Source organism: Pseudophryne corroboree, chromosome 9, assembly GCF_028390025.1.
Source record: "Pseudophryne corroboree isolate aPseCor3 chromosome 9, aPseCor3.hap2, whole genome shotgun sequence".
Classification (NCBI taxonomy): domain Eukaryota; kingdom Metazoa; phylum Chordata; class Amphibia; order Anura; family Myobatrachidae; genus Pseudophryne; species Pseudophryne corroboree.
Genome location: NC_086452.1, coordinates 426,337,793 through 426,362,243, shown reverse-complemented (window position 1 = coordinate 426,362,243; position 24,451 = coordinate 426,337,793). Strand labels below are relative to the sequence as shown.

Here is a 24,451-nt window from a genome sequence, read left to right as displayed (position 1 = left end):
TGAGGGTCTCTTGACCTGGCGCAATACCTGTCGAGTTTTTTAATCATGTGGACGACTTCTGGGTGAAGTCCCCACTCTCCCGGGTGGAGGTCGTGCTGAGGAAGTCTGCTTCCCAGTTGTCCACTCCCGGAATGAATACTGTTGACAGTGCTATCACATGATTTTCCGCCCAGCGAAGAATCCCTGCAGCTTCTGCCATTGCCCTCCTGCTTCTTGTGCCACCCTGTCTGTTTACGTGGGTGACTGCCATGATGTTGTCCGACTGGATCAACACCGGCTGACCTTGAAGCAGAGGTCTTGCTAAGCTTAGAGCATTGTAAATGGCCCTTAGCTTCAGGATATTTATGTGAAGTGATGTATCCAGGCTTGACCCTAAGCCCTGGATATTCCTTCCCTGTGTGACTGCTCCCCAGCCTCGCAGGCTGGCATCCGTGGTCACCAGGACCCAGTCCTGAATGCCGAATCTGCGGCCCTCTAGAAGATGAGCACTCTGCAACCACCACATGATGGATACCCTTGTCCTTGGTGACAGGGTTATCCGCTGATGCATCTGAAAATGCGACCCGGACCATTTGTCCAGTAGGTTCCACTGGAAAGTTCTTGCGTGGAATCTAACGAATGGGATTGCTTCGTAGGAAGCCACCATTTTTACCCAGAACCCTTGTGCATTGATGCACTGAGACTTGGTTCGGTTTTAGGAGGTTCCTGACTAGCTCGGATAACTCCCTGGCGTTCTCTTCCGGGAGAAACACCTTTTTTCTGGACTGTGTCCAGGAACATCCCTAGGAAACAGAAGACAAGTCGTCGGAACCAGCTGCGATTTTGGAATATTGAGAATCCAATCGTGCTGCCGCAACACTACCTGAGATAGTGCTACACCGACTTCCAACTGTTCCCTGGATCTTACCCTTATCAGGGAATCGTCCAAGTAAGGGATAACTAAAAATAAGATTTTACTTACCGATAAATCTATTTCTCGTAGTCCGTAGTGGATGCTGGGGACTCCGTCAGGACCATGGGGATTAGCGGCTCCGCAGGAGACAGGGCACAAAAATAAAGCTTTAGGATCAGGTGGTGTGCACTGGCTCCTCCCCCTATGACCCTCCTCCAAGCCTCAGTTAGGATACTGTGCCCGGACGAGCGTACACAATAAGGAAGGATCTTGAATCCCGGGTAAGACTCATACCAGCCACACCAATCACACCGTACAACCTGTGATCGGAACCCAGTTAACAGTATGATAAACGTAGAAGCCTCTGAACAGACGGCTCACAACAATAAACAACCCGATTTTTTTGTAACAATAACTATGTACAAGTATTGCAGACAATCCGCACTTGGGATGGGCGCCCAGCATCCACTACGGACTACGAGAAATAGATTTATCGGTAAGTAAAATCTTATTTTCTCTAACGTCCTAGTGGATGCTGGGGACTCCGTCAGGACCATGGGGATTATACCAAAGCTCCCAAACGGGCGGGAGAGTGCGGATGACTCTGCAGCACCGAATGAGAGAACTCCAGGTCCTCTTTAGCCAGGGTATCAAATTTGTAGAATTTTACAAACGTGTTCTCCCCCGACCACGTAGCTGCTCGGCAGAGTTGTAATGCCGAGACCCCTCGGGCAGCCGCCCAGGATGAGCCCACCTTCCTTGTGGAATGGGCCTTGACAGATTTAGGCTGTGGCAGGCCTGCCACAAAATGTGCAAGTTGAATTGTGCTACAAATCCAACGAGCAATCGTCTGCTTAGAAGCAGGAGCACCCAGCTTGTTGGGTGCATACAGTATAAACAGCGAGTCAGATTTTCTGACTCCAGCCGTCCTTGAAATATATATTTTCAATGCCCGGACAACGTCCAGCAACTTGGAATCCTCCAATTCGCTATTAGCCGCAGGCACCACAATAGGCTGGTTCAGGTGAAACGCTGACACCACCTTAGGCAGAAAATGAGGACGCGTCCGCAGTTCTGCCCTGTCCGAATGGAAAATCAGATATGGGCTTTTATAGGATAAAGCCGCCAATTCTGACACTCTCCTGGCTGAAGCCAGGGCCAGTAGCATGGTTACTTTCCATGTAAGATATTTCAAATCCGCCGATTTGAGTGGCTCAAACCAATGGGATTTTAGAAAATCCAAAACTACATTAAGGTCCCACGGAGCCACTGGGGGCACAACCGGGGGCTGTATATGTAGTACTCCTTTTACAAAAGTCTGGACTTCAGGAACTGAAGCCAATTCTTTCTGGAAGAAAATCGACAGGGCCGAAATTTGAACCTTAATGGACCCCAATTTGAGGCCCATAGACAATCCTGTTTGCAGGAAATGTAGGAATCGACCCAATTGAAATTCCTCCGTGGGGGCCTTCCTGGCCTCACACCACGCAACATATTTTCTCCAAATGCGGTGATAATGTTGTGCAGTCACCTCCTTCCTGGCTTTTACCAGTGTAGGAATGACCTCTTCCGGAATGCCTTTTTCCCTTAGAATTCGGCGTTCAACCGCCATGCCGTCAAACGCAGCCGCGGTAAGTCTTGGAATAGACACGGTCCCTGCTGAAGCAGGTCCCGTCTTAGAGGTAGAGGCCACGGATCTTCCGTGAGCATCTCCTGAAGTTCCGGGTACCAAGTTCTTCTTGGCCAATCCGGAGCCACGAGTATCGTTCTTACTCCCCTTTGCCGTATAATTCTCAGTACTTTAGGTATGAGAGGCAGAGGAGGAAACACATACACTGACTGGAACACCCACGGTGTTACCAGAGCGTCCACAGCTATTGCCTGAGGGTCTCTTGACCTGGCGCAATACCTGTCCAGTTTTTTGTTGAGGCGAGACGCCATCATGTCGACCTTTGGTTTTTCCCAACAGTTCACAATCATGTGGAAGACTTCTGGATGAAGTCCCCACTCTCCCGGGTGTAGATCGTGTCTGCTGAGGAAGTCTGCTTCCCAGTTGTCCACTCCCGGAATGAACACTGCTGACAGTGCTATCACATGATCTTCCGCCCAGCGAAGAGTCCTTGCAGCTTCTGCCATTGCTCTCCTGCTTCTTGTGCCGCCCTGTCTGTTTACGTGGGCGACTGCCGTGATGTTGTCCGACTGGATCAACACCGGCTGACCCTGAAGCAGGGGTTTTGCCAGGCTTAGAGCATTGTAAATCGCTCTTAGCTCCAGTATATTTATGTGAAGAGACATCTCCAGGCTTGACCATACTCCCTGGAAGTTTCTTCCCTGTGTGACCGCTCCCCAGCCTCTCAGACTGGCATCCGTGGTCACCAGGACCCAGTCCTGTATGCCGAATCTGCGGCCCTCTAACAGATGAGCACTCTGCAACCACCACAGAAGAGACACCCTTGTCCGTGGCGATAAGGTTATCCGCTGATGCATCTGCAGATGCGATCCGGACCATTTGTCCAGCAGATCCCACTGAAAAGTTTGTGCGTGGAATCTGCCGAATGGAATCGCTTCGTAAGAAGCCACCATCTTTCCCAGGACTCTTGTGCAGTGATGCACAGACACTTTTCCTGGTTTTAGGAGGTTCCTGACAAGTTCGGATAACTCCTTGGCTTTCTCCTCCGGAAGAAACACCTTTTTCTGAACCGTGTCCAGAATCATTCCCAGGAACAGCAGACGTGTTGTCGGGGTCAACTGAGATTTTGGAAAATTCAGAATCCACCCGTGTTGTTGCAGCACTACTTGGGTTAGTGCTAGTCCGTCCTTCAGCTGTTCTCTGGACCTTGCCCTTATCAGGAGATCGTCCAAGTAAGGGATAATTAATACGCCTCTTCTTCGCAGAAGAATCATCATTTCGGCCATTACCTTGGTAAAGACCCGAGGTGCCGTGGACAACCCAAACGGCAGCGTCTGAAACTGATAATGACAGTTTTGCACCACGAACCTGAGGTACCCTTGATGTGAAGGGCAAATTGGGACATGCAGGTAAGCATCTTTTATGTCCAAGGACACCATAAAGTCCCCTTCTTCCAGATTCGCTATCACTGCTCTGAGTGACTCCATCTTGAACTTGAATTTTTGTATGTACAGGTTCAAAGATTTTAGATTTAGAATAGGTCTTACCGAGCCGTCCGGCTTCGGTACCACAAATAGTGTGGAGTAAAACCCCTTTCCCTGTTGTAGGAGGGGTACCTTTACTATCACCTGCTGAGAAAACAGCTTGTGAATGGCTTCCAATACCGTCACCCTGTCTGAGGGAGACGTTGGCAGAGCAGACTTTAGGAACCGGCGAGGGGGAGACTTCTCGAATTCCAACCTGTAACCCTGAGATACTACCTGCAGGATCCAGGGGTCCACCTGTGAGCAAGCCCACTGCGCGCTGAAATTCTTGAGTCGACCTCCCACCGCTCCCGAGTCCGCTTGTAAAGCCCCAGCGTCATGCTGAGGGCTTTGCAGAACCCGGGGCGGGCTTCTGTTCCTGGGAAGGAGCTGCTTGCTGGCCTCTCTTACCCTTTCCTCTGCCTCGGGGCAGATATGACTGTCCTTTTGCCCGCTTGTTCTTATAGGACCGAAAGGACTGCGGCTGAAAAGACGGTGTCTTTTTCTGTTGGGAGGGGGTCTGAGGTAAAAAGGTGGATTTTCCGTCAGTTGCCGTGGCCACCAGATCCGATAGACCGACGCCAAATAATTCCTCCCCTTTATACGGCAATACTTCCATATGCCGTTTGGAATCCGCATCACCTGACCACTGTCGCGTCCATAAACTTCTTCTGGCAGATATGGACATCGCACTTACTCTCGATGCCAGAGTGCAAATATCCCTCTGAGCATCTCGCATATAAAGAAAAGCATCCTTTAATTGCTCTAAAGTCAATAAAATACTGTCCCTATCCAGGGTATCAATATTTTCAGTCAGGGAATCCGACCAGACCACCCCAGCACTGCACATCCATGCAGAGGCGATGGCTGGTCGCAGTATAACACCAGTATGAGTGTATATACTTTTTAGGGTAGTTTCCAGCCTCCTATCAGCTGGATCCTTGAGGGCGGCCGTATCAGGAGACGGTAACGCCACTTGTTTTGATAAGCGTGTGAGCGCCTTATCCACCCTAGGGGGTGTTTCCCAGCGCGCCCTAACCTCTGGCGGGAAAGGGTATAATGCCAATAACTTTTTTGAAATTAGCACTTTTCTATCTGGGTTAAACCACGCTTCATCACATACATCATTTAATTCCTCTGATTCAGGAAAAACTACAGGTAGTTTTTTTACACCCCACATAATACCCCTTTTTGTGGTACTTGCAGTATCAGAGATATGTAAAGTCTCCTTCATTGCCGTGATCATATAACGTGTGGCCCTACTGGAAAATACGTTTGTTTCTTCACCGTCTACACTAGATTCAGTGTCCGTGTCTGGGTCTGTGTCGACCGACTGAGGTAAAGGGCGTTTTACAGCCCTTGACGGTGTCTGAGACGCCTGGGCAGGTACTAACTGGTTTGCCGGCCGTCTCATGTCGTCAACTGATTTTTGTAACGTGCTGACATTATCACGTAATTCCATAAACAAAGCCATCCATTCCGGTGTCGACTCCCTGGGGGGTGACATCACCATTACCGGCAATTGCTCTGCCTCCACACCAATATCGTCCTCATACATGTCGACACACACGTACCGACACACAGCAGACACACAGGGAATGCTCTATTGAAGACAGGACCCCACTAGCCCTTTGGGGAGACAGAGGGAGAGTTTGCCAGCACACACCCAAGCGCTATAATATATATGGGAACAACCCTATATAAGTGTTGTATCCTTATAGCAGCTTAAATATAATAATATCGCCAAAAAAGTGCCCCCCCTCTCTGTTTTACCCTGTTTCTGTAGTGCAGTGCAGGGGAGAGTCCTGGGAGCCTTCCTCACAGCGGAGCTGAGCAGGAAAATGGCGCTGTGTGCTGAGGAGAATAAGCCCCGCCCCTTATTTCGGCGGGCTTTCCTCCCGGAGATTGTGAGATCTGGCAGGGGTTAAATACATCCATATAGCCTCAAGGGCTATATGTGATGTATTTTTAGCCATAATAAAAGGTATTATACATTTGCTGCCCACGGCGCCCCCTTCAGCGCCCTGCACCCTCAGTGACCGCTGTGTGAAGTGTGCTGACAACAATGGCGCACAGCTGCAGTGCTGTGCGCTACCTTATGAAGACTGAAAAGTCTTCTGCCGCCTGTTTCTGGACCTCTTCAATCTTCGGCATCTGCAAGGGGGGTCGGCGGCACGGCTCCGGGACGAACCCCAGGGTGAGACCTGTGTTCCGACTCCCTCTGGAGCTAATGGTGTCCAGTAGCCTAAGAAGCCAATCCATCCTGCACGCAGGTGAGTTCACTTCTCTCCCCTAAGTCCCTCGATGCAGTGAGCCTGTTGCCAGCAGGACTCACTGAAAATAAGAAACCTAAAAAACTTTTTCTAAGCAGCTCTTTAGGAGAGCCACCTAGATTGCACCCTGCTCGGACGGGCACAAAAACCTAACTGAGGCTTGGAGGAGGGTCATAGGGGGAGGAGCCAGTGCACACCACCTGATCCTAAAGCTTTATTTTTGTGCCCTGTTTCCTGCGGAGCCGCTAATCCCCATGGTCCTGACGGAGTCCCCAGCATCCACTAGGACGTTAGAGAAATTCCCTTCCTTCGAAGGGATATCATTTCGGCCATTACCTTGGTAAAGACCCGGGGTGCAGTGGACCATCCCTACGGCAGCGTCTGAACTGATAGTGACAGTTCTGTACCATAACCTGAGGTACCCTTGGTGAGAAGGGTAAATTTTTTGACATGAAGGTAAGCATCCTTGATGTCCCGAGACATCATGTAGTCCCCTTCTTCCAGGTTCGCAATCACTGCTCTGAGTGACTCAATCTTGAATTTGTACCTCTGTATGTAAGTGTTCAAAGATTTTAGATTTAGAATCGGTCTCACCGGGCCGTCTGGCTTCGGTACCACAATAGTGTGGAATAATACCCCGTTCCCTGTTGCAGGAGGGGTACCTTGATTATCACCTGCTGGGAATACAGCTTGTGGATGGCTTCCAAAACTGCCTCCCTGTCAGAGGGAGACGTCGGTAAAGCCGACTTTTGGAAACGGCGAGGGGGAGACGTCTCGAATTTCAATATGTACCCTTGAGATATTACCTGAAGGATCCAGGGGTCTACTTGCGAGTGAGCCCACTGCGCACTGAAATTCATTGAGAACGGGCCCCCACCGTGCCTGAGCTTGTAAGGCCCTAGCGTCATACTGAGGGCTTTTGCAGAGGCGGGAAAGGATTTCTGTTCCTGGGAACTGGGTAATCTCTTCAGCCTTTTTCCTCTCCCTCTGTCACGAGCAGAAAAGAGGAACCTTTTGTCCGCTTGCCAACAAAGGACTGCGCCTGATAATACGGCGTCTTATTTTGAGAGGCGACCTGGGGTACAAACGTGGATTTCCCAGTTGTTGCCGTGGCCACCAGGTCTAAAAGACCGACCCCAAATGTCCCCTTTCAAAGGCAATACTTCCAAATGCCGTTTGGAATCCGCATCACCTGACCATTTTACTGGTAGAATTGGACAACGCACTTATACTTGATGCCAGTCGGCAAATATTCCGCTGTGCATCATGCATATATAGAAATGCATCTTTTAAATGCTCTATAGGCAATAATATACTATCCTTATCTAGGATATCAATATTTCCAGTCAGGGAATCCGACCATGCCAACCCAGCACTGCACCTCCAGGCTGAGGCGATTGCTGGTCGCAGTATAACACCAGTATGTGTGTGAATACATTTTTGGATACCCTCCTGCTTTCTATCAGCAGGATCCTTAAAGGCGGCCATCTCATGAGAGGGTAGAGCCCTTGTTCTTACAAGCGTGTGAGCGCCTTATCCCCCCTAGGGGGTGTTTCCCAACGCACCCTAACCTCTGGCGGGAAAGGGTATACAGCCAATACTTTTTAAGAAATTATCAATTGTTATCGGGGGGAAACCCACGCATCATCACACACCTCATTTTATTTTTCAGATTCAGGAAAACTACAGGTAGTTTTTCCCTCACCGAACATAATACCCCTTTTTGGTGGTACTCGTATTATCAGAAATGTATAAAACATTTTCCATTGTCTCAATCATGTAACGTGTGGCCCTACTGGAAATCACGGTTGTCTCTTCACCGTCGACACAGGAGTCAGTATCCGTGTCGGCGTCTGTATCTGCCATCTGAGGTAACGGGCGCTTTAGAGCCCCTGACGGCCTATGAGACGTCTGGACAGGCACAAGCTGAGTAGCCGGCTGTCTCATGTCAACCACTGTTTTTTTATACAGAGCTGACACTGTCACGTAATTTTCAACAGTACATCCACTCAGGTGTCGACCCCCTAGGTGGTGACATCACTGTTACAGACACTCTGCTCCGTCTCCACATCATTTTTCTCCTCATACATGTCGACACAAACGTACCGACACACAGCACACACACAGGGAATGCTCTGATAGAGGACAGGACCCCACTAGCCCTTTGGGGAGACAGAGGGAGAGTATGCCAGCACACACCAGAGCGCTATATATATATATACAGGGATAACCTTATATAAGTGTTTTTCCCCTTATAGCTGCTGTATGTTTTAATACTGCGCCTAATTAGTGCCCCCCTCTCTTTTTTTAACCCTTTCTGTAGTGTAGTGACTGCAGGGAAGAGCCAGGGAGCTTCCCTCCAACTGAGCTGTGAGGGAAAATGGCGCCAGTGTGCTGAGGAGATAAGGCCGCTGAAAAGGGGGCGGAGCCTATCACCAGTTTTTCTGTATATTCTGGCAGGGGTTAAATGCATCCATATAGCCCAGGAGCTATATGTGATGTATTTTTTGCCATGTAAGGTATTTTTATCATGTTTTATTGCGTCTCAGGGCGCCCCCCCCAGCGCCCTGCACCCTCAGTGACCGGAGTATGAAGTGTGCTGAGAGCAATGGCACACAGCTGCAGTGCTGTGCGCTACCTTATTGAAGACAGGAACGTCTTCTGCCGCCGATTTTTCCGGACCTCTTCGCTCTTCTGGCTCTGTAAGGGGGCCGACGGCGCGGCTCCGGGACCCATCCAGGCTGAACCTGTGATCGTCCCTCTGGAGCTAATGTCCAGTAGCCAAGAAGCCCAATCCACTCTGCACGCAGGTGAGTTCGCTTCTTCTCCCCTTAGTCCCTCGATGCAGTGAGCCTGTTGCCAGCAGGTCTCACTGAAAATAACAAACCTAAACTAAAACTTTCACTAAGAAGCTCAGGAGAGCCCCTAGTGTGCACCCTTCTCGTCGGGCACAGAAATCTAACTGAGGCTTGGAGGAGGGTCATAGGGGGAGGAGCCAGTGCACACCAGTTAGTCCTAAAGCTTTCTTTAGATGTGCCCAGTCTCCTGCGGAGCCGCTATTCCCCATGGTCCTTACGGAGTCCCCAGTATCCACTTAGGACGTTAGAGAAAAAGGAATAAGAGCGGCTAAAGTAGAAACTGAAAAACTAGTAGCAAAAGGAAAGCAAAGCGAATCCCAATTTTTTTTTTTTTTAAGTACATCAACAGCAAGAGACTAAAGAAGGACAGTATAGGCCCTTTAAAGGACAAGAGGGTAGTCTTAATCAAAAATTATAATGATAAAGCAAATAAACTAAACAAGTTTTTTTCAACGGTATTTACCAGAGAGGACCAAATGCTGGGTCTAACACAAAATCTCAACAAAGATAATGTCCCACTGCTAAATGCTTATTTATGTGAGGAGGTAGTCTGTGACCGATTAAAAAAGTTAAAGATTAATAAGTCACCTGGTCCAGATGGAATTCACCCGAGAGTTCTTATGGAGTTGCACGCTGAACTAGCAAGACCTCTATTTTTGATCTTCATGGATTCGGTTAAATCGGGTATGGTTCCCAAAGACTGGCGTATAGCGGAGGTAGTGCAGATATTCAAAAAGGGGAGCAAAGCTGAACCAGGTAATTATAGACCAGTTAGTCTTACATCTATAGTGGGGAAAGTATTGGAAGGTATTCTAAGGGACAGTATTCAAAAGTTCCTTGAAGCTAATAAGGTCATTATAAAGAACCAACATGGATTTGTGAAAGACAGATCATGTCAAACCAACTTACTTGGTTTTTATGAAACATTAAGTGTGAACCTTGATCAGGGTAAGGAGGTGGATGTAATCTTTTTAGACTTTGCCAAAGCTTTCGACACAGTAACACACACATGCGTCTTCTCTATAAGCTACAAGAAATAGGGCTAGGGAGCACAATATGCACTTGGGTTAGTAATTGGTTAGATAATGGGAACAGCGCTTTGTGGTTAATGGATCATTTTCAAATTGGACTAAAGTACTAAGTGGTGTGCCACAGGGGTCTGTACTTGGACCACTTTTGTTCAACATTTTCATCAACGACCTAACAGTAGGTCTAGAGAGCATTGTGTCAATTTTCGCAGACGATACCAAATTGTGTAAGGTTATAAATACGGAGGGGGATGCCGAGTCTCTTCAGAACGACTTAACTAAACTGGAAGCATGGGCAGCAAAATGGAGAATGAGATTCAACACAGACACGTGTAAGGTAATGCACTGTGGGCGCAAGACCAAAAATTACACCTACATACTAAATGGGGTAATACTAGTACTAGGGGATTCTGTACTGGAAAAAGACTTAGGGGTTCACATAGATAACAAATTTAGCAGCAGTACCCAAAGTAGGAGTGCAGCAAAGAAGGCTAATAAGATATTAGCATGCATAAAATGGGGAATTGATGCTAGGGTATTATACTCCCATTATATAAATCACTAGTGAGACCACATCTTGAATACTGTATGCAATTTTGGGCACCATATTACAAAAGGATATCCTGGAGCTAGAAAAGGTTCAGAGGCAGGCGACCAAACTAATCAAGGGCCTGGAGACGCTGGAATATGAGGAAAGGCTAGCAAAGCTAGGCATGTTTACATTGGAAAAGAGGAGACTAAGAGGGGACATGATCAACCTCTACAAATATATAAGGGGACAATACACAGAGCTTGGGAGGGACCTGTTTTCTATAAGATCAGCACAGAGGACACGTGGTCACTCGCTTAGGTTAGAGGAGAGGAGTTTCCGCACATTGAGGCGAAAAGGTTTTTTCACAGTAAGGACAATACGTGTTTGGAATTCCCTGCCTGAGAGAGTAGTAACTGTGGACTCAGTCAACATCTTTAAGAATGGGTTAGATAAATTCCTATTGGATAAAGATATTTAGGGTTATGGTGCGTAGGCATGAATTATAGTTAATATAACTAGTCCTAACATAAAAAGAACTAGTCCTATAATAAGACTGCATAGGAGACCACAAATAGGTTGAACTCGATGGACAATTGTCTTTTTCAACCTTAGTTACTATGTTATTATCCGAGTGTCTGGAGGAGCTGTGTGTGCATGCTGCCTGTAAGCAGAGGAAGGTGCCAAAACGCCGCTGGTCCTGCTCTGAGGAAGCTCTGCCCCCTGTAATGGCGCCGGAGTTTCTGTAGTTTTTAGACTGGCAAAAGTCTCCCCATGAGTAGAAAAATCACACAAGTGCTAGTTTTACCCACCGCTGCCAGTGTACGCAGGGGGCTGTAGCGGGTCCCCCCCCAGGAGGGTCCCGTATGCCTCCCCAGAGTTCTGCCGCACCATGAACCGAGGGACCCCCCTTGCGGGGCCCCCCGTTTGTACTCACCACTGATGTCACCTTCAGGCTAATGTTAGGGGTGTGCGGCGTGCTGTTGTTAAGGAATTTAGAGGGCATGCCAGGGGGGGCGGTAAATGACGGCTACTCGAAGATGAACAGTTTGGAAGAGGCGTATAGCATGGACCTCAAATATAGAGAATGTAAGGGATGGTTCTGGGGATATGAGTTGGTATGAGTAGCTAGAGGGTAGTAAGAGCCTAACACCACCACCTTGGCGACTCGGGGAGTGAGAACGTGAGACCCCCAGCAAAGAGAGCACCGGGAGAAACTGTGTCAGAGGGGGTTATCCATTCATCAATCACACTTGAGACACATACCACTTGCAAAGGGTTCATATGCAGACTGGCGACGCATGCGTAGTTTGCTAAAAAAAATTAAAAAAATCACTGGATGCAGCTGCAGGACTATCGTGTGATTCAGAATCAGGCTCTTTACAGATGTTTTTGAAAAAAAATAAGAATTTACTTACCGATAATTCTATTTCTCGTAGTCCGTAGTGGATGCTGGGGACTCCGTCAGGACCATGGGGAATAGCGGCTCCGCAGGAGACAGGGCACAAAAGTAAAAGCTTTAGGATCAGGTGGTGTGCACTGGCTCCTCCCCCTATGACCCTCCTCCAAGCCTCAGTTAGGATACTGTGCCCGGACGAGCGTACACAATAAGGAAGGATTTTGAATCCCGGGTAAGACTCATACCAGCCACACCAATCACACTGTACAACCTGTGATCTGAACCCAGTTAACAGCATGATAACAGCGGAGCCTCTGAAAAGATGGCTCACAACAATAATAACCCGATTTTTGTAACAATAACTATAATCCGCACTTGGGATGGGCGCCCAGCATCCACTACGGACTACGAGAAATAGAATTATCGGTAAGTAAATTCTTATTTTCTCTGACGTCCTAAGTGGATGCTGGGGACTCCGTCAGGACCATGGGGATTATACCAAAGCTCCCAAACGGGCGGGAGAGTGCGGATGACTCTGCAGCACCGAATGAGAGAACTCCAGGTCCTCCTCAGCCAGGGTATCAAATTTGTAGAATTTTTCAAACGTGTTTGCCCCTGACCAAGTAGCAGCTCGGCAAAGTTGTAAAGCCGAGACCCCTCGGGCAGCCGCCCAAGATGAGCCCCTTCCTTGTGGAATGGGCATTTACATATTTTGGCTGTGGCAGGCCTGCCACAGAATGTGCAAGCTGAATTGTACTACACATCCAACTAGCAATCGTCTGCTTAGAAGCAAGAGCACCCAGTTTGTTGGGTGCATACAGGATAACAGCAAGTCAGTTTTCCTGACTCAAGCCATCCTGGAAACCTATATTTTCAGGGCCCTGACAACATCCAGCAACTTGGAGTCCTCCAAGTCCCTAGTAGCCGCAGGTACCACAATAAGCTGGTTCAGGTGAAACGCTGACACCACCTTAGGGAGAAACTGGGGACGAGTCCGCAGCTCTGCCCTGTCCGAATGGACAATCAGATATGGGCTTTTGTGAGACAAAGCCGCCAATTCTGACACTCGCCTGGCCGAGGCCAGGGCCAACAGCATGGTCACTTTCCATGTGAGATATTTCAAATCCACAGATTTGAGCGGTTTAAACCAATGTGATTTGAGGAATCCCAGAACTACGTTGAGATCCCACAGTGCCACTGGAGGCACAAAAGGGGGTTGTATATGCAGTACTCCCTTGACAAACATCTGGACTTCAGGAACTGAAGCCAATTCTTTTTGGAAGAAAATCGACAGGGCCGAAATTTGAACCTTAATGGACCCCAATTTGAGGCCCATAGACACTCCTGTTTGTAGGAAATGCAGGAATCGACCGAGTTGAAATTCCTCCGTGGGGGCCTTCCTGGCCTCACACCATGCAACATATTTTCGCCAATGCGGTGATAATGTTGTGCGGTCACCTCCTTCCTGGCTCTGACCAGGGTAGGGATGACCTCTTCCGGAATGCCTTTTTCCCTTAGGATCCGGCGTTCAACCGCCATGCCGTCAAACGCAGCCGCGGTAAGTCTTGGAACAGACATGATCCTTGCTGAAGCAAGTCCCTTCTTAGTATCTCTTGAAGTTCCGGGTACCAAGTCCTTCTTGGCCAATCCGGAGCCACGAGTATAGTTCTTACTCCTCTCCGTCTTATAATTCTCAGTACCTTGGGTATGAGAGGCAGAGGAGGGAACACATACACCGACTGGTACACCCACGGTGTTACCAGAGCGTCCCAGCTATTGCCTGAGGGTCTCTTGACCTGGCGCAATACCTGTCCAGTTTTTTGTTCAGACGGGACGCCATCTTCCTGCTGAGGAAGTCTGCTTCCCAGTTGTCCACTCCCGGAATGAACACCGCTGACAGTGTTAACACATGATTTTTCGCCCAGCGAAGAATCCTTGCTGCCATTGCCCTCCTGCTTCTTGTGCCGCCCTGTCTGTTTACGTGGGCGACTGCCGTGATGTTGTCCGACTGGATCAGCACCGGTTGACTTTGAAGCAGAGGTCTTCCTAGGCTCAGAGCATTGTAAATTGCCCTTAGCTCCAGTATATTTATGTGGAGAGAAGTCTCCAGACTTGACCACACTCCTTGGAAATTTCTTCCCTGTGTGACTGCTCCCCAGCCTCTCAGGCTGGCATCCGTGGTCACCAGAACCCAGTCCTGAATGCCGAATGTGCTGCCCTCTAGTAGATGAGCACTCTGCAGCCACCACAGAAGAGACACCCTTGTCCTTGGAGACAGGATTATCCGCTGATGCATCTGAAGATGCGATCCGGACCATTCGTCCAGCAGATCCCACTGAAAAATTCTTGCGTGAAATCTGCCGAATGGAATCGCTTCGTAAGAAGCCACCATTTTTCCCAGGACTCTTGTGCATTGATGCACTGACACTTGGCCTGGTTTTAGGAGGTTTCTGACTAGCTCGGATAACTCCCTGGCTTTCTCCTCCAGGAGAAACACCTTTTTCTGGACTGTGTCCATAATCATCCCTAGGAACAGCAGACATGTCGTCGGAAACAGCTGCGATTTTAGAATATGTAGAATCCACCCCTGCTGTCGTAGAACTACTTGAGATAGTGCTACTCCGACCTCCAACTGTTCTCTGGACCTTGCCCTTATCAGGAGATCATCCAAGTAAGGGATAATTAAGACGCCTTTTCTTTGAAGAAGAATCATCATTTCGGCCATTACCTTGGTAAAGACCCGGGGTGCCGTGGACAATCCAAACGGCAGCGTCTGAAACTGATAGTGACAGTTCTGTACCACGAACCTGAGGTACCCTTGGTGAGAAGGGCAAATTGGGACATGGAGGTAAGCATCCTTGATGTCCAGGGACACCATATAGTCCCCTTCTTCCTGGTTCGCTATCACTGCTCTGAGTGACTCCATCTTGATTTGAACCTTTGTATGTAAGTGTTCAAAGATTTCAGATTTAGAATAGGTCTCACCGAGCCGTCTGGCTTCAGTACCACAATATAATGTGGAATAATACCCCTTTCCTTGTTGTAGGAGGGGTACTTTGATTATCACCTGCTGGGAATACAGCTTGTGAATTGTTTCCAATACTGCCTCCCTGTCGGAGGGAGACGTTGGTAAAGCAGACTTCAGGAACCTGCGAGGGGGAGACGTCTCGAATTTCCAATCTGTACCCCTGGGATACTACTTGTAGGATCCAGGGGTCCACTTGCGAGTGAGCCCACTGCGCGCTGAAACTCTTGAGACGACCCCCCACCGCACCTGAGTCCGCTTGTACGGCCCCAGCGTCATGCTGAGGACTTGGCAGAAGCGGTGGAGGACTTCTGTTCCTGGGAAGGGGCTGCCTGCTGCAGTCTTCTTCCCTTTCCTCTATCCCTGGGCAGATATGACTGGCCTTTTGCCCGCTTGCCCTTATGGGGACGAAAGGACTGAGGCTGAAAAGACGGTGTCTTTTTCTGCTGAGATGTGACTTGGGGTAAAAAAGGTGGATTTTCCAGCTGTTGCCGTGGCCACCAGGTCCGATGGACCGACCCCAAATAACTCCTCCCCTTTATACGGCAATACTTCCATGTGCCGTTTGGAATCTGCATCACCTGACCACTGTCGTGTCCATAAACATCTTCTGGCAGATATGGACATCGCACTTACTCTTGATGCCAGAGTGCAAATATCCCTCTGTGCATCTCGCATATATAGAAATGCATCCTTTAAATGCTCTATAGTCAATAAAATACTGTCCCTGTCAAGGGTATCAATATTTTCAGTCAGGGAATCCGACCAAGCCACCCCAGCGCTGCACATCCAGGCTGAGGCGATCGCTGGTCGCAGTATAACACCAGTATGTGTGTATATACTTTTTAGGATATTTTCCAGCCTCCTATCAGCTGGCTCTTTGAGGGCGGCCGTATCTGGAGACGGTAACGCCACTTGTTTTGATAAGCGTGTGAGCGCCTTATCCACCCTAAGGGGTGTTTCCCAACGCGCCCTAACTTCTGGCGGGAAAGGGTATAACGCCAATAATTTTCTATCGGGGGAAACCCACGCATCATCACACACTTCATTTAATTTATCTGATTCAGGAAAAACTACAGGTAGTTTTTTCACACCCCACATAATACCCTTTTTTGTGGTACTTGTAGTATCAGAAATATGTAACACCTCCTTCATTGCCCTTAACATGTAACGTGTGGCCCTAATGGAAAATACGTTTGTTTCTTCACCGTCGACACTGGAGTCAGTGTCCGTGTCTGTGTCGACCGACTGAGGTAAATGGGCGTTTTAAAGCCCCTGACGGTGTTTGAGACGCCTGGACAGGTACTAATTGGTTTGCCGGCTGTCTCATGTCGTCAACCGACCTTGCAGCGTGTTGACATTATCACGTAATTCCCTAAATAAGCCATCCATTCCGGTGTCGACTCCCTAGAGAGTGACATCACCATTACAGGCAATTGCTCCGCCTCCTCACCAACATCGTCCTCATACATGTCGACACACACGTACCGACACACAGCACACACACAGGGAATGCTCTGATAGAGGACAGGACCCCACTAGCCCTTTGGGGAGACAGAGGGAGAGTTTGCCAGCACACACCAAAACGCTATAATTATACAGGGACAACCTTATATAAGTGTTTTCCCTTATAGCATCTTAATATATAATAATATCGCCAAATAAGTGCCCCCCCCTCTCTGTTTTAACCCTGTTTCTGTAGTGCAGTGCAGGGGAGAGCGTGGGAGCCTTCCTAGCAGCGGAGCTGTGTAGGAAAATGGCGCTGTGTGCGGAGGAGAATAGGCCCCGCCCCCTTTTCGGCGGGCTTCTTCTCCCGTTTTTCTGACAACCTGGCAGGGGTTAAATACATCCATATAGCCCCAGAGGCTATATGTGATGTATTTTTAGCCAGCATAGGTACTTTCATTGCTGCCCAGGGCGCCCCCCCCAGCGCCCTGCACCCTCAGTGACCGTTGGTGTGAAGTGTGCTGAGAGCAATGGCGCACAGCTGCAGTGCTGTGCGCTACCTCATGAAGACTGAGAAGTCTTCAGCCGCCGATTTCTGGACCTCTTCTCTCTTCAGCATCTGCAAGGGGGTCGGCGGCGCGGCTCCGGTGACCCATCCAGGCTGTACCTGTGATCGTCCCTCTGGAGCTAGTGTCCAGTTGCCTAAGAAGCCAATCCATCCTGTACGCAGGTGAGTTCACTTCTTCTCCCCTAAGTCCCTCGTTGCAGTGAGCCTGTTGCCAGCAGGACTCACTGAAAATGAAAAACCTAACAAAACTTTTACTCTAAGCAGCTCTTTAGGAGAGCCACCTAGATTGCACCCTTCTCGGCCGGGCACAAAAACCTAACTGAGGCTTGGAGGAGGGTCATAGGGGGAGGAGCCAGTGCACACCACCTGATCCTAAAGCTTTTACTTTTGTGCCCTGTCTCCTGCGGAGCCGCTATTCCCCATGGTCCTGACGGAGTCCCCAGCATCCACTTAGGACGTCAGAGAAAATAATAAAAATAATTACCTGAAAGGTTTCATCTGACTTCGAGGAGAGGTACTGGCCCCGTCAGTTCCGGACTCCTTCCCAGATAGCTCAGGAATAGGGGAATCTTCCATTGGGGAAATTATGTTTTCCTGAGGACAAAATACAAAAGAGTAAGACCTGGGTACCTAAAACTCTTAGACCTAACCGTTCTGCCATCATAATGCCCCATGCCCCCCTTCTGGCATATACCAAGTGCAAATTCCAGCAAGTTTTTATAGCCAGCAATGTTCAGGCTAAAATGTGATCAACACAGATTGCTCCCAGGTATTGACTAGGTAATTAAAAGGACAAAGGTCAATTACCTCAACGAGAGCCTGCAGTAGACGCTGAGTCAAGTGACCAAATGGGCAGCCATCCTCCGGCTGGTCGTGCGGGGATTCAGATTTCTTTAGCAAAGAGTCCACATCTAGAAGCAGTCAGGACACGGTGTGATACACTTTCCCTGAATGCTAGAGTGAGTGATGTGTAATGATGACAGACTAGACGTCACGTCCCAAGGGCCTGAAGGGGGAGGCAGCCATTTTGTAGCATAAATTAATATTCAGGAGGAAGCAGCTTATGAATGAACTAGGAAACAGGTATATGACTGAGGCATGAGTCACTATGTCCCACAAACATGGCTGCCTCCGCTACGCAGGTCTTCAACTTTTTATTGTATTTCTGATTTTGGATTAGTAGGTTGGTCTAAAATTTGCTCTTCCCATGAATGTGACAGACAGTGACATCACTATGCACAGTGAAACAGATCAAAGAGAACTCATGCAATAAAACTCAACAAGTCACATACGTGAGAGTGATAAATGGAAATTTATTATCCAGACATTAGTTCTAATTTTAAGGTTTATCAAGTCTTTTCTGAAGGGAGATCTACCAAGGCGGGTCCTTCAAAGTGGGTAGCACTGAGATCTACTGTAAATACTGAGGGGTATATCTACTAAGATGGGAGGTTTTTTTTTTTTTAGAACTGATGATGTTGCCCATAGCAACCAACCAGATTCTATCTTTTATCTTCTAGATGCAGCTAGATAAATGTGAAGTAGAATCTGATTGGTTGCACCAGTTCTAAAAAAAAAAAAACATCCCACCTTAGTTAATATACAACAGAGTGAGCAGACATATGTCATAACGAGGGGAGGGGGGGGGGGGGGGACGACAAGAGTCTTTTATGCTCTGGAGGTTAGGCAGTTTGCGATACAGATTAGATCCCGATGCGCGCTCCCGTGGGGTCGGTATCGTAAGGCTAGATAGATTGTGCAGGCAAGTCAACCTTGACTATCTAGTGTACTATCTAGTACAAAGTAAAGTCAAAATTGGCACTTAGTCAAAATCGTACATAGACAAAATCTCAAGCACAGTAAATCTGTACTATCTGTGCTATCTGGGCTCTGGGGGAGTTCAAGGGAAATCATATAATCAAAATCGGATATAGGAAGGATCTCACCTATAGACTGATCCAAATTTGGAATGTGTGACAGTCATTTCTTTAAAAAAAGTATGGAATCGTGCAGGGAGCAAGTTACATTAACGGTAGACACAACATTAAGGGTTAAAGACAGTAATGGTCATACTCTCCCAAAGCATTTCAGAATATTGTAGGTTTAATTCTGCTGTAAGGTCATAAAGGGAATACTTAATCCCTCTAAAAAAGGACAGGTGTTGAAGTTAGCCATAGCAACCAATCATCTTCAAGCTATCGTTTCAATAGTATGATCTAGATCAGAGGTTCTCAAACTTGGTCCTCGGGGGCCCACACAGTGCATGTTTTGCAGGTAACCCAGCAGGTGCACAAGTGTATTAATTACTCACCGACACATTTTAAAAGGTCCACAGGTGGAGCTAATTATATTACTTGTGATTCTGTGAGGAGATCTGCAAAACATGCACTGTGTGGGCCCCCGAGGACCGGGTTTGTGAACCTCTGTTCTAGATAATTGATATAATGAATCTGGTTGCTATGGCAACTTCTCTTTAGAAGATTTTGATACATTTCCCCCACAAACTCTCTTAAAACACAGGAGTCATGTTCTCTAAAGGACTGCAGATGGTGAATGAGGTCAGGGGACTACTACCTTTGGAATCCAATTCCGTCAGTGGCCCGAGAGCCCCTTTCTTCTTGTCCCCTGCTATACAGGCCCTGGCGCCATCTTTCTGCTCCTCCTGAAGGTCCTCCTGAGCCCAGCGCTGAGAGTAGTGTTTCCCAAGAGGTGGAATCTGAAAGAAATGGTCACACACTGAAAGTTCCCATAATGCATCACACAAAATATATGTCCTGTAGGAGAGTTCTGCCTGAGCCCTATTTGGGTTTTACGTAAGGTTTACGTATGGTTACAGGACGTGATTTAAGAAATTGACTTAGCCACAATATCCGACAATTAGCCCAAATCTGCCTTCTAACTACACTAATAGGTTCCTGATGACACCAGTAGAGCTGTACGCACCTGTATGGACGGCATTATCCTACCCGGTCCCAAAAATTAGACTTCCAGTTTCACCTAACAAGCAAGACACTGGAGATCCTCAAAGCACAAAGTGGGCAGAAAGTCAGTGCAAAATCTACTGTGGAGGCAATGTGGACCTTCATTTGTGCATGTCCGCTGGGACCTGTGGAACTAGATTGCTGCATTTGTGGAGGAAGAGAAGGTTGCGCTGAGCCATACGAATAATTGGGGGAGCGTTCCTTACTACAGGATAAGATTTCAGAGAGTAAAAAGGAGATAGATGTGCGGGGAAGATGCGTTATTAGGCGTTCGGAGAAGCGAATGGCCATTGTCATGGTGCAATTCTGATTTGGTGACGATCAAGTTTCTGTGACGCATATCACACACAAATCTTCCACAAGTAAGACAGACAGCCTCAGTGGGCGGAACGGAGTGCCGCAGTGCACATTAACACACAGCACTGACGTCAGCGAAGAGAACGGGACCACGGAAAACTCACGGACTTTCTCATCCTCCTCCAATGCTGTAAGACGCTGGCTGGTCCAGTAGGAGTTAAAGAGGTTTAACAACAGTATCGTGGGACCAAGGTAACTCTCCAGTAAGACTGTGTGATTAAGGAATTTCCACCTTTCTTTAAACAATTAACAAAAGGACTTTGGCCTTCATTCCGAGTTGTTCGCTCGCAAGCTGCTTTTAGCAGCATTGCACACGCTAAGCCACCACCTACTGGGAGTGTATCTTAGCTTATCAAAATTGCGAACTAACGATTCTCAAAATTGTGAATAGACACCTCTTAGCAGTTTCTGAGTAGCTCCAGACTTACTCGGCATCTGCGATCAGTTCAGTCCGTTTAGTTCCTGGTTTGACGTCACAAACACACCCAGCGTTCGCCCAGACACTCCTCCATTTCTCCAGCCACTCCCGCGTTTTTCCCGGAAACGGTAGCGTTTTTTTCATACACTCCCATAAAACGGCCTGTTTCCGCCCAGAAACACCGACTTCCTGTCAATCACATTACGATCACCAGAACCGAAGAAAAAACCGTGAGTAAAATACCTAACTGCATAGCAAATTTACTTGGCGCAGTCGCACTGCGGACATTGCGCATGTGCATTAGCGACTAATCGCTCCATTGCGAGAAAAAAATAACGAGCGAACAACTCGGAATGACCCCCTTTGTCTCTAGCTGGTTTCACATTGTTACATAGAGACTTGTGTGGATGAACTTTATCAAAAAGGGCTACAATTTTTACAACCATACTTTCATGTGCAAAAATGAAACAATGTTTCTTCTGGCCAGCACGTAACTGACTATCTGGATTATCTCAGGAAACTATGCTACTGAGCAGGAATACTGTGCAATATTATTAGAGTTTGGAAGGACCTTTCGTTTTAGGGGAATCTGAAAGAATATTTCCTCCTGATATTCCACCTCAGGAATAATTTATCCATTATATATATATATATATATATATATATATATATATATATTATTATTATTGTTGTTGTGTTTTTTGGTATGTTTTATGTTGTAAATTAAAGACTACTATTTTATCTACACTGCTAATGAGTATCAATTACACTAATGATTAAGGTCTGTCCTTAAGTGATATCAGCAGCGCTCCCATTTTTGTTCTTTTTTTGTGTGGATATTTAAATTTTTTGGGGGGCGCAAATCACCCCCATTTTTGGGTAGCAGCAGCGGGATTACTTTTGAGACATCCCTAAGAAGGAAAATAAATAGGAGGTATTTCTCCACCAGGAAGTCAGCGCAAAACCTTTTTTCTTTTATTTTTTCCACCGGCAGCCACTAGATGGCACCCAAACGGAGCTATTCAATTGTGGCTCCATTCGGGCGCGATGATTGACGGTGTCTGCATTTCAGCTTGCACCGCTTGGGGGTGTTGAGCTGAAATGTGCGAAAAGGGACTCATTAGGGCGCCCAAACGGCACTTTTCCTGATCACGTCAAGCACTTTGGTTGGGTATAGCTGCTTTATGCGGCTAAACCTGAACTTTATGGGCGCAATCTGCGTAAAAAATACATACAATTGAATATTGCCCCCTCGATCTCCTGCCACTTTAGACGGGAGATCGGGCACGATAATCAATTGAATACCGCTAATGTGATGCCATTGGCAGCAATCTCAGGCCCAGTGTGTACACGCAGGCCCAGATTTGTGTGTGCCAGCCAATGTGATCTCATTGATTGACAGGCAGAGGCAGCAACGCAGCGCTGCATCAGAAACGTGAGCGGGTTTGGGGTGGCAACCCGACATCGCACATGGCCGCTTCAACGAGAAAAATGGCGGCAGCCCAACTACCTTCGCAGCCAGGGGGCTTCCCTTAATCTGCTATGCGATCGCAACTGCATCACTGGCCACCATTAGCAAGCTGGCCGGCCTTGCCCTGTGCTGGCCTGCCCCCAGCATGCGATCGCAAGCAGTTGCAGTTTTGCTAAATTATCAATACTGCAACGGATGCTGAATACGGTCCCAGTGTCTCCTTCCTATCATGATTTAGTAATGTTATATATGAAGATAAACAAAGCAGTAAGTCAGGGGAAATACATAAATGTCTTATTTAATGAGAAGCAGTGGTCTGAAATTGGAATTTCATGATGTTCATACTTTTGTATGGTGCCCTCTTCAGATGTATTACCTCTATCCTCCTTTTGAACAAAAGTGAAATATAAAAACATCTAGAACATAAAGGTTTTATCGCGGTGAAACGTAAACTGCCTTATGTGATTGTCTAACACAGGTGCAGACAGGACAGAGAATCAGTGTTGGTGGGGTTAGTTGTCCATCACATGGGATAGCCATAGTTCTATTAACTCTGGTTGGGTATAAAGGACACTGGGGCAGATGTATTAACCTGGAGAAGGCATAAGGAAGTGATAAACCAGTGATATGTGCAAGGTGATAAACGCACCAGCCAATCAGCTCCCATATGTGAATTAACAGTTAAGAGCTGATTAACTGGTGCTTTTATCACCTTGCACTTATCACTGCTTTACCATTTTCTTATGCCTTCACCAGGTTAATACATCTGCCACATTGTAACTGGAGTTACCCTTTCAGCGTATTTGGGCAAGTTTTATGATCATACTTTGTAGTAATCAGCCTCATCCTCAGGAGTTTTCAGAAGATCTTCCAGCACCTTGATCTCATCTGCAGTAATGTCAGCACAGTAGGGTTCAACCGAGGCCCAGAACCTGAAACACAGCGCCGCAGAAAGTCGTTCATATCAAGTAGGACTTGTCACAACCAGCAACAAGGCCAGGTTAAAGGGCCATTAGCGCAAAAACACAATCATTTATTAGCGCACACAAATACAAGGACAATAACGGTAGTTTTATACAAATACAGTTCCGCGTACTTCCATTAGATAAAGATTACGGAGAAGCCTTGTGTGTCTTGAAGAAACGAGAGAGAAAGAGAGAGAGAGAGAGAGAGAGAGAGAGAGAGAGAGAGAGAGAGAGAGAGAGAGAGAGAGAGAGAGAGAGAGAGAGAGAGAGAGAGAGAGAGAGAGAGAGAGAGAGAGAGAATAGGGTTGTACTATTAAGGTGCACACAGTAATATTGAAAAATAAAAAATAACTTATTTCTGTATTAAAAGGCTATATGTTAGCCGATACAGTAGTGAAATATATGTTAAAAACAGATTGAAAAATCAAGTTAGAGTGCTCAAATTTAGAAAAAGTGAATAGCGTTCAAAATAACTGCTCCGTTAACTCCAGTAATGCAAATACTTATATATATTGTTGTAGGGATTTATTTGTCCTATTGTATATGTCTGTGTGTGCATTTAATCAAGGTTGATAAACTTATTATATTAAGAAAAATAAGAATTTACTCACCGGTAATTCTATTTCTCATAGTCCGTAGTGGATGCTAGGTACTCCGTAAGGACCATGGGGATTAGCGGCTCCGCAGGAGACTGGGCACAACTATAAAGAAAGCTTTTAGACTACTGGTGTGCACTGGCTCCTCCCACTGAGACCCTCCTCCAGACTTCAGTTAGGATACTGTGCCCGGAAGAGCTGACACAATTAGGAAGGATTTTAAATCCCGGGTAAGACTCATACCAGCCACACCAATCACACCGTATAACTCGTGATACAATACCCAGTTAACAGCATGATAACAACTGAGCCTCTCAACAGGTAGCTCAACAATAACCCTTTAGTTAAGCAATAACTATATACAAGTATTGCAGACAATCCGCACTTGGGATGGGCGCCCAGCATCCACTACGGACTATGAGAAATAGAATTACCGGTGAGTAAATTCTTATTTTCTCTAACGTCCTAAGTGGATGCTGGGGACTCCGTAAG

At 47.3% G+C, this 24,451-nt stretch overlaps 2 protein-coding genes across 3 annotated transcripts in view; one reads left to right on the top strand and one right to left on the bottom strand.

The window, feature by feature from the left end:
* Nucleotides 1–24,451, top strand: part of ARPC4 (actin related protein 2/3 complex subunit 4) — a 122,199-nt gene that overhangs the window by 17,789 nt on the left and 79,959 nt on the right. The window lies entirely within an intron of this gene.
* TADA3 (transcriptional adaptor 3) overlaps nucleotides 1–24,451 on the bottom strand; it is an 80,917-nt gene that overhangs the window by 25,184 nt on the left and 31,282 nt on the right. The window contains exons 4-7 of one of the 2 annotated variants that reach the window (XM_063940976.1): nucleotides 23,225–23,330; nucleotides 19,743–19,887; nucleotides 17,979–18,082; nucleotides 17,656–17,765 (exon numbers count right to left, since the gene is read on the bottom strand). In XM_063940976.1, coding sequence (XP_063797046.1) covers nucleotides 17,656–17,765; nucleotides 17,979–18,082; nucleotides 19,743–19,887; nucleotides 23,225–23,330 — 465 coding nt within the window. The remainder of the gene's footprint in view (nucleotides 1–17,655; nucleotides 17,766–17,978; nucleotides 18,083–19,742; nucleotides 19,888–23,224; nucleotides 23,331–24,451) is intronic. The other variant, XM_063940977.1, reaches the window with a different exon arrangement.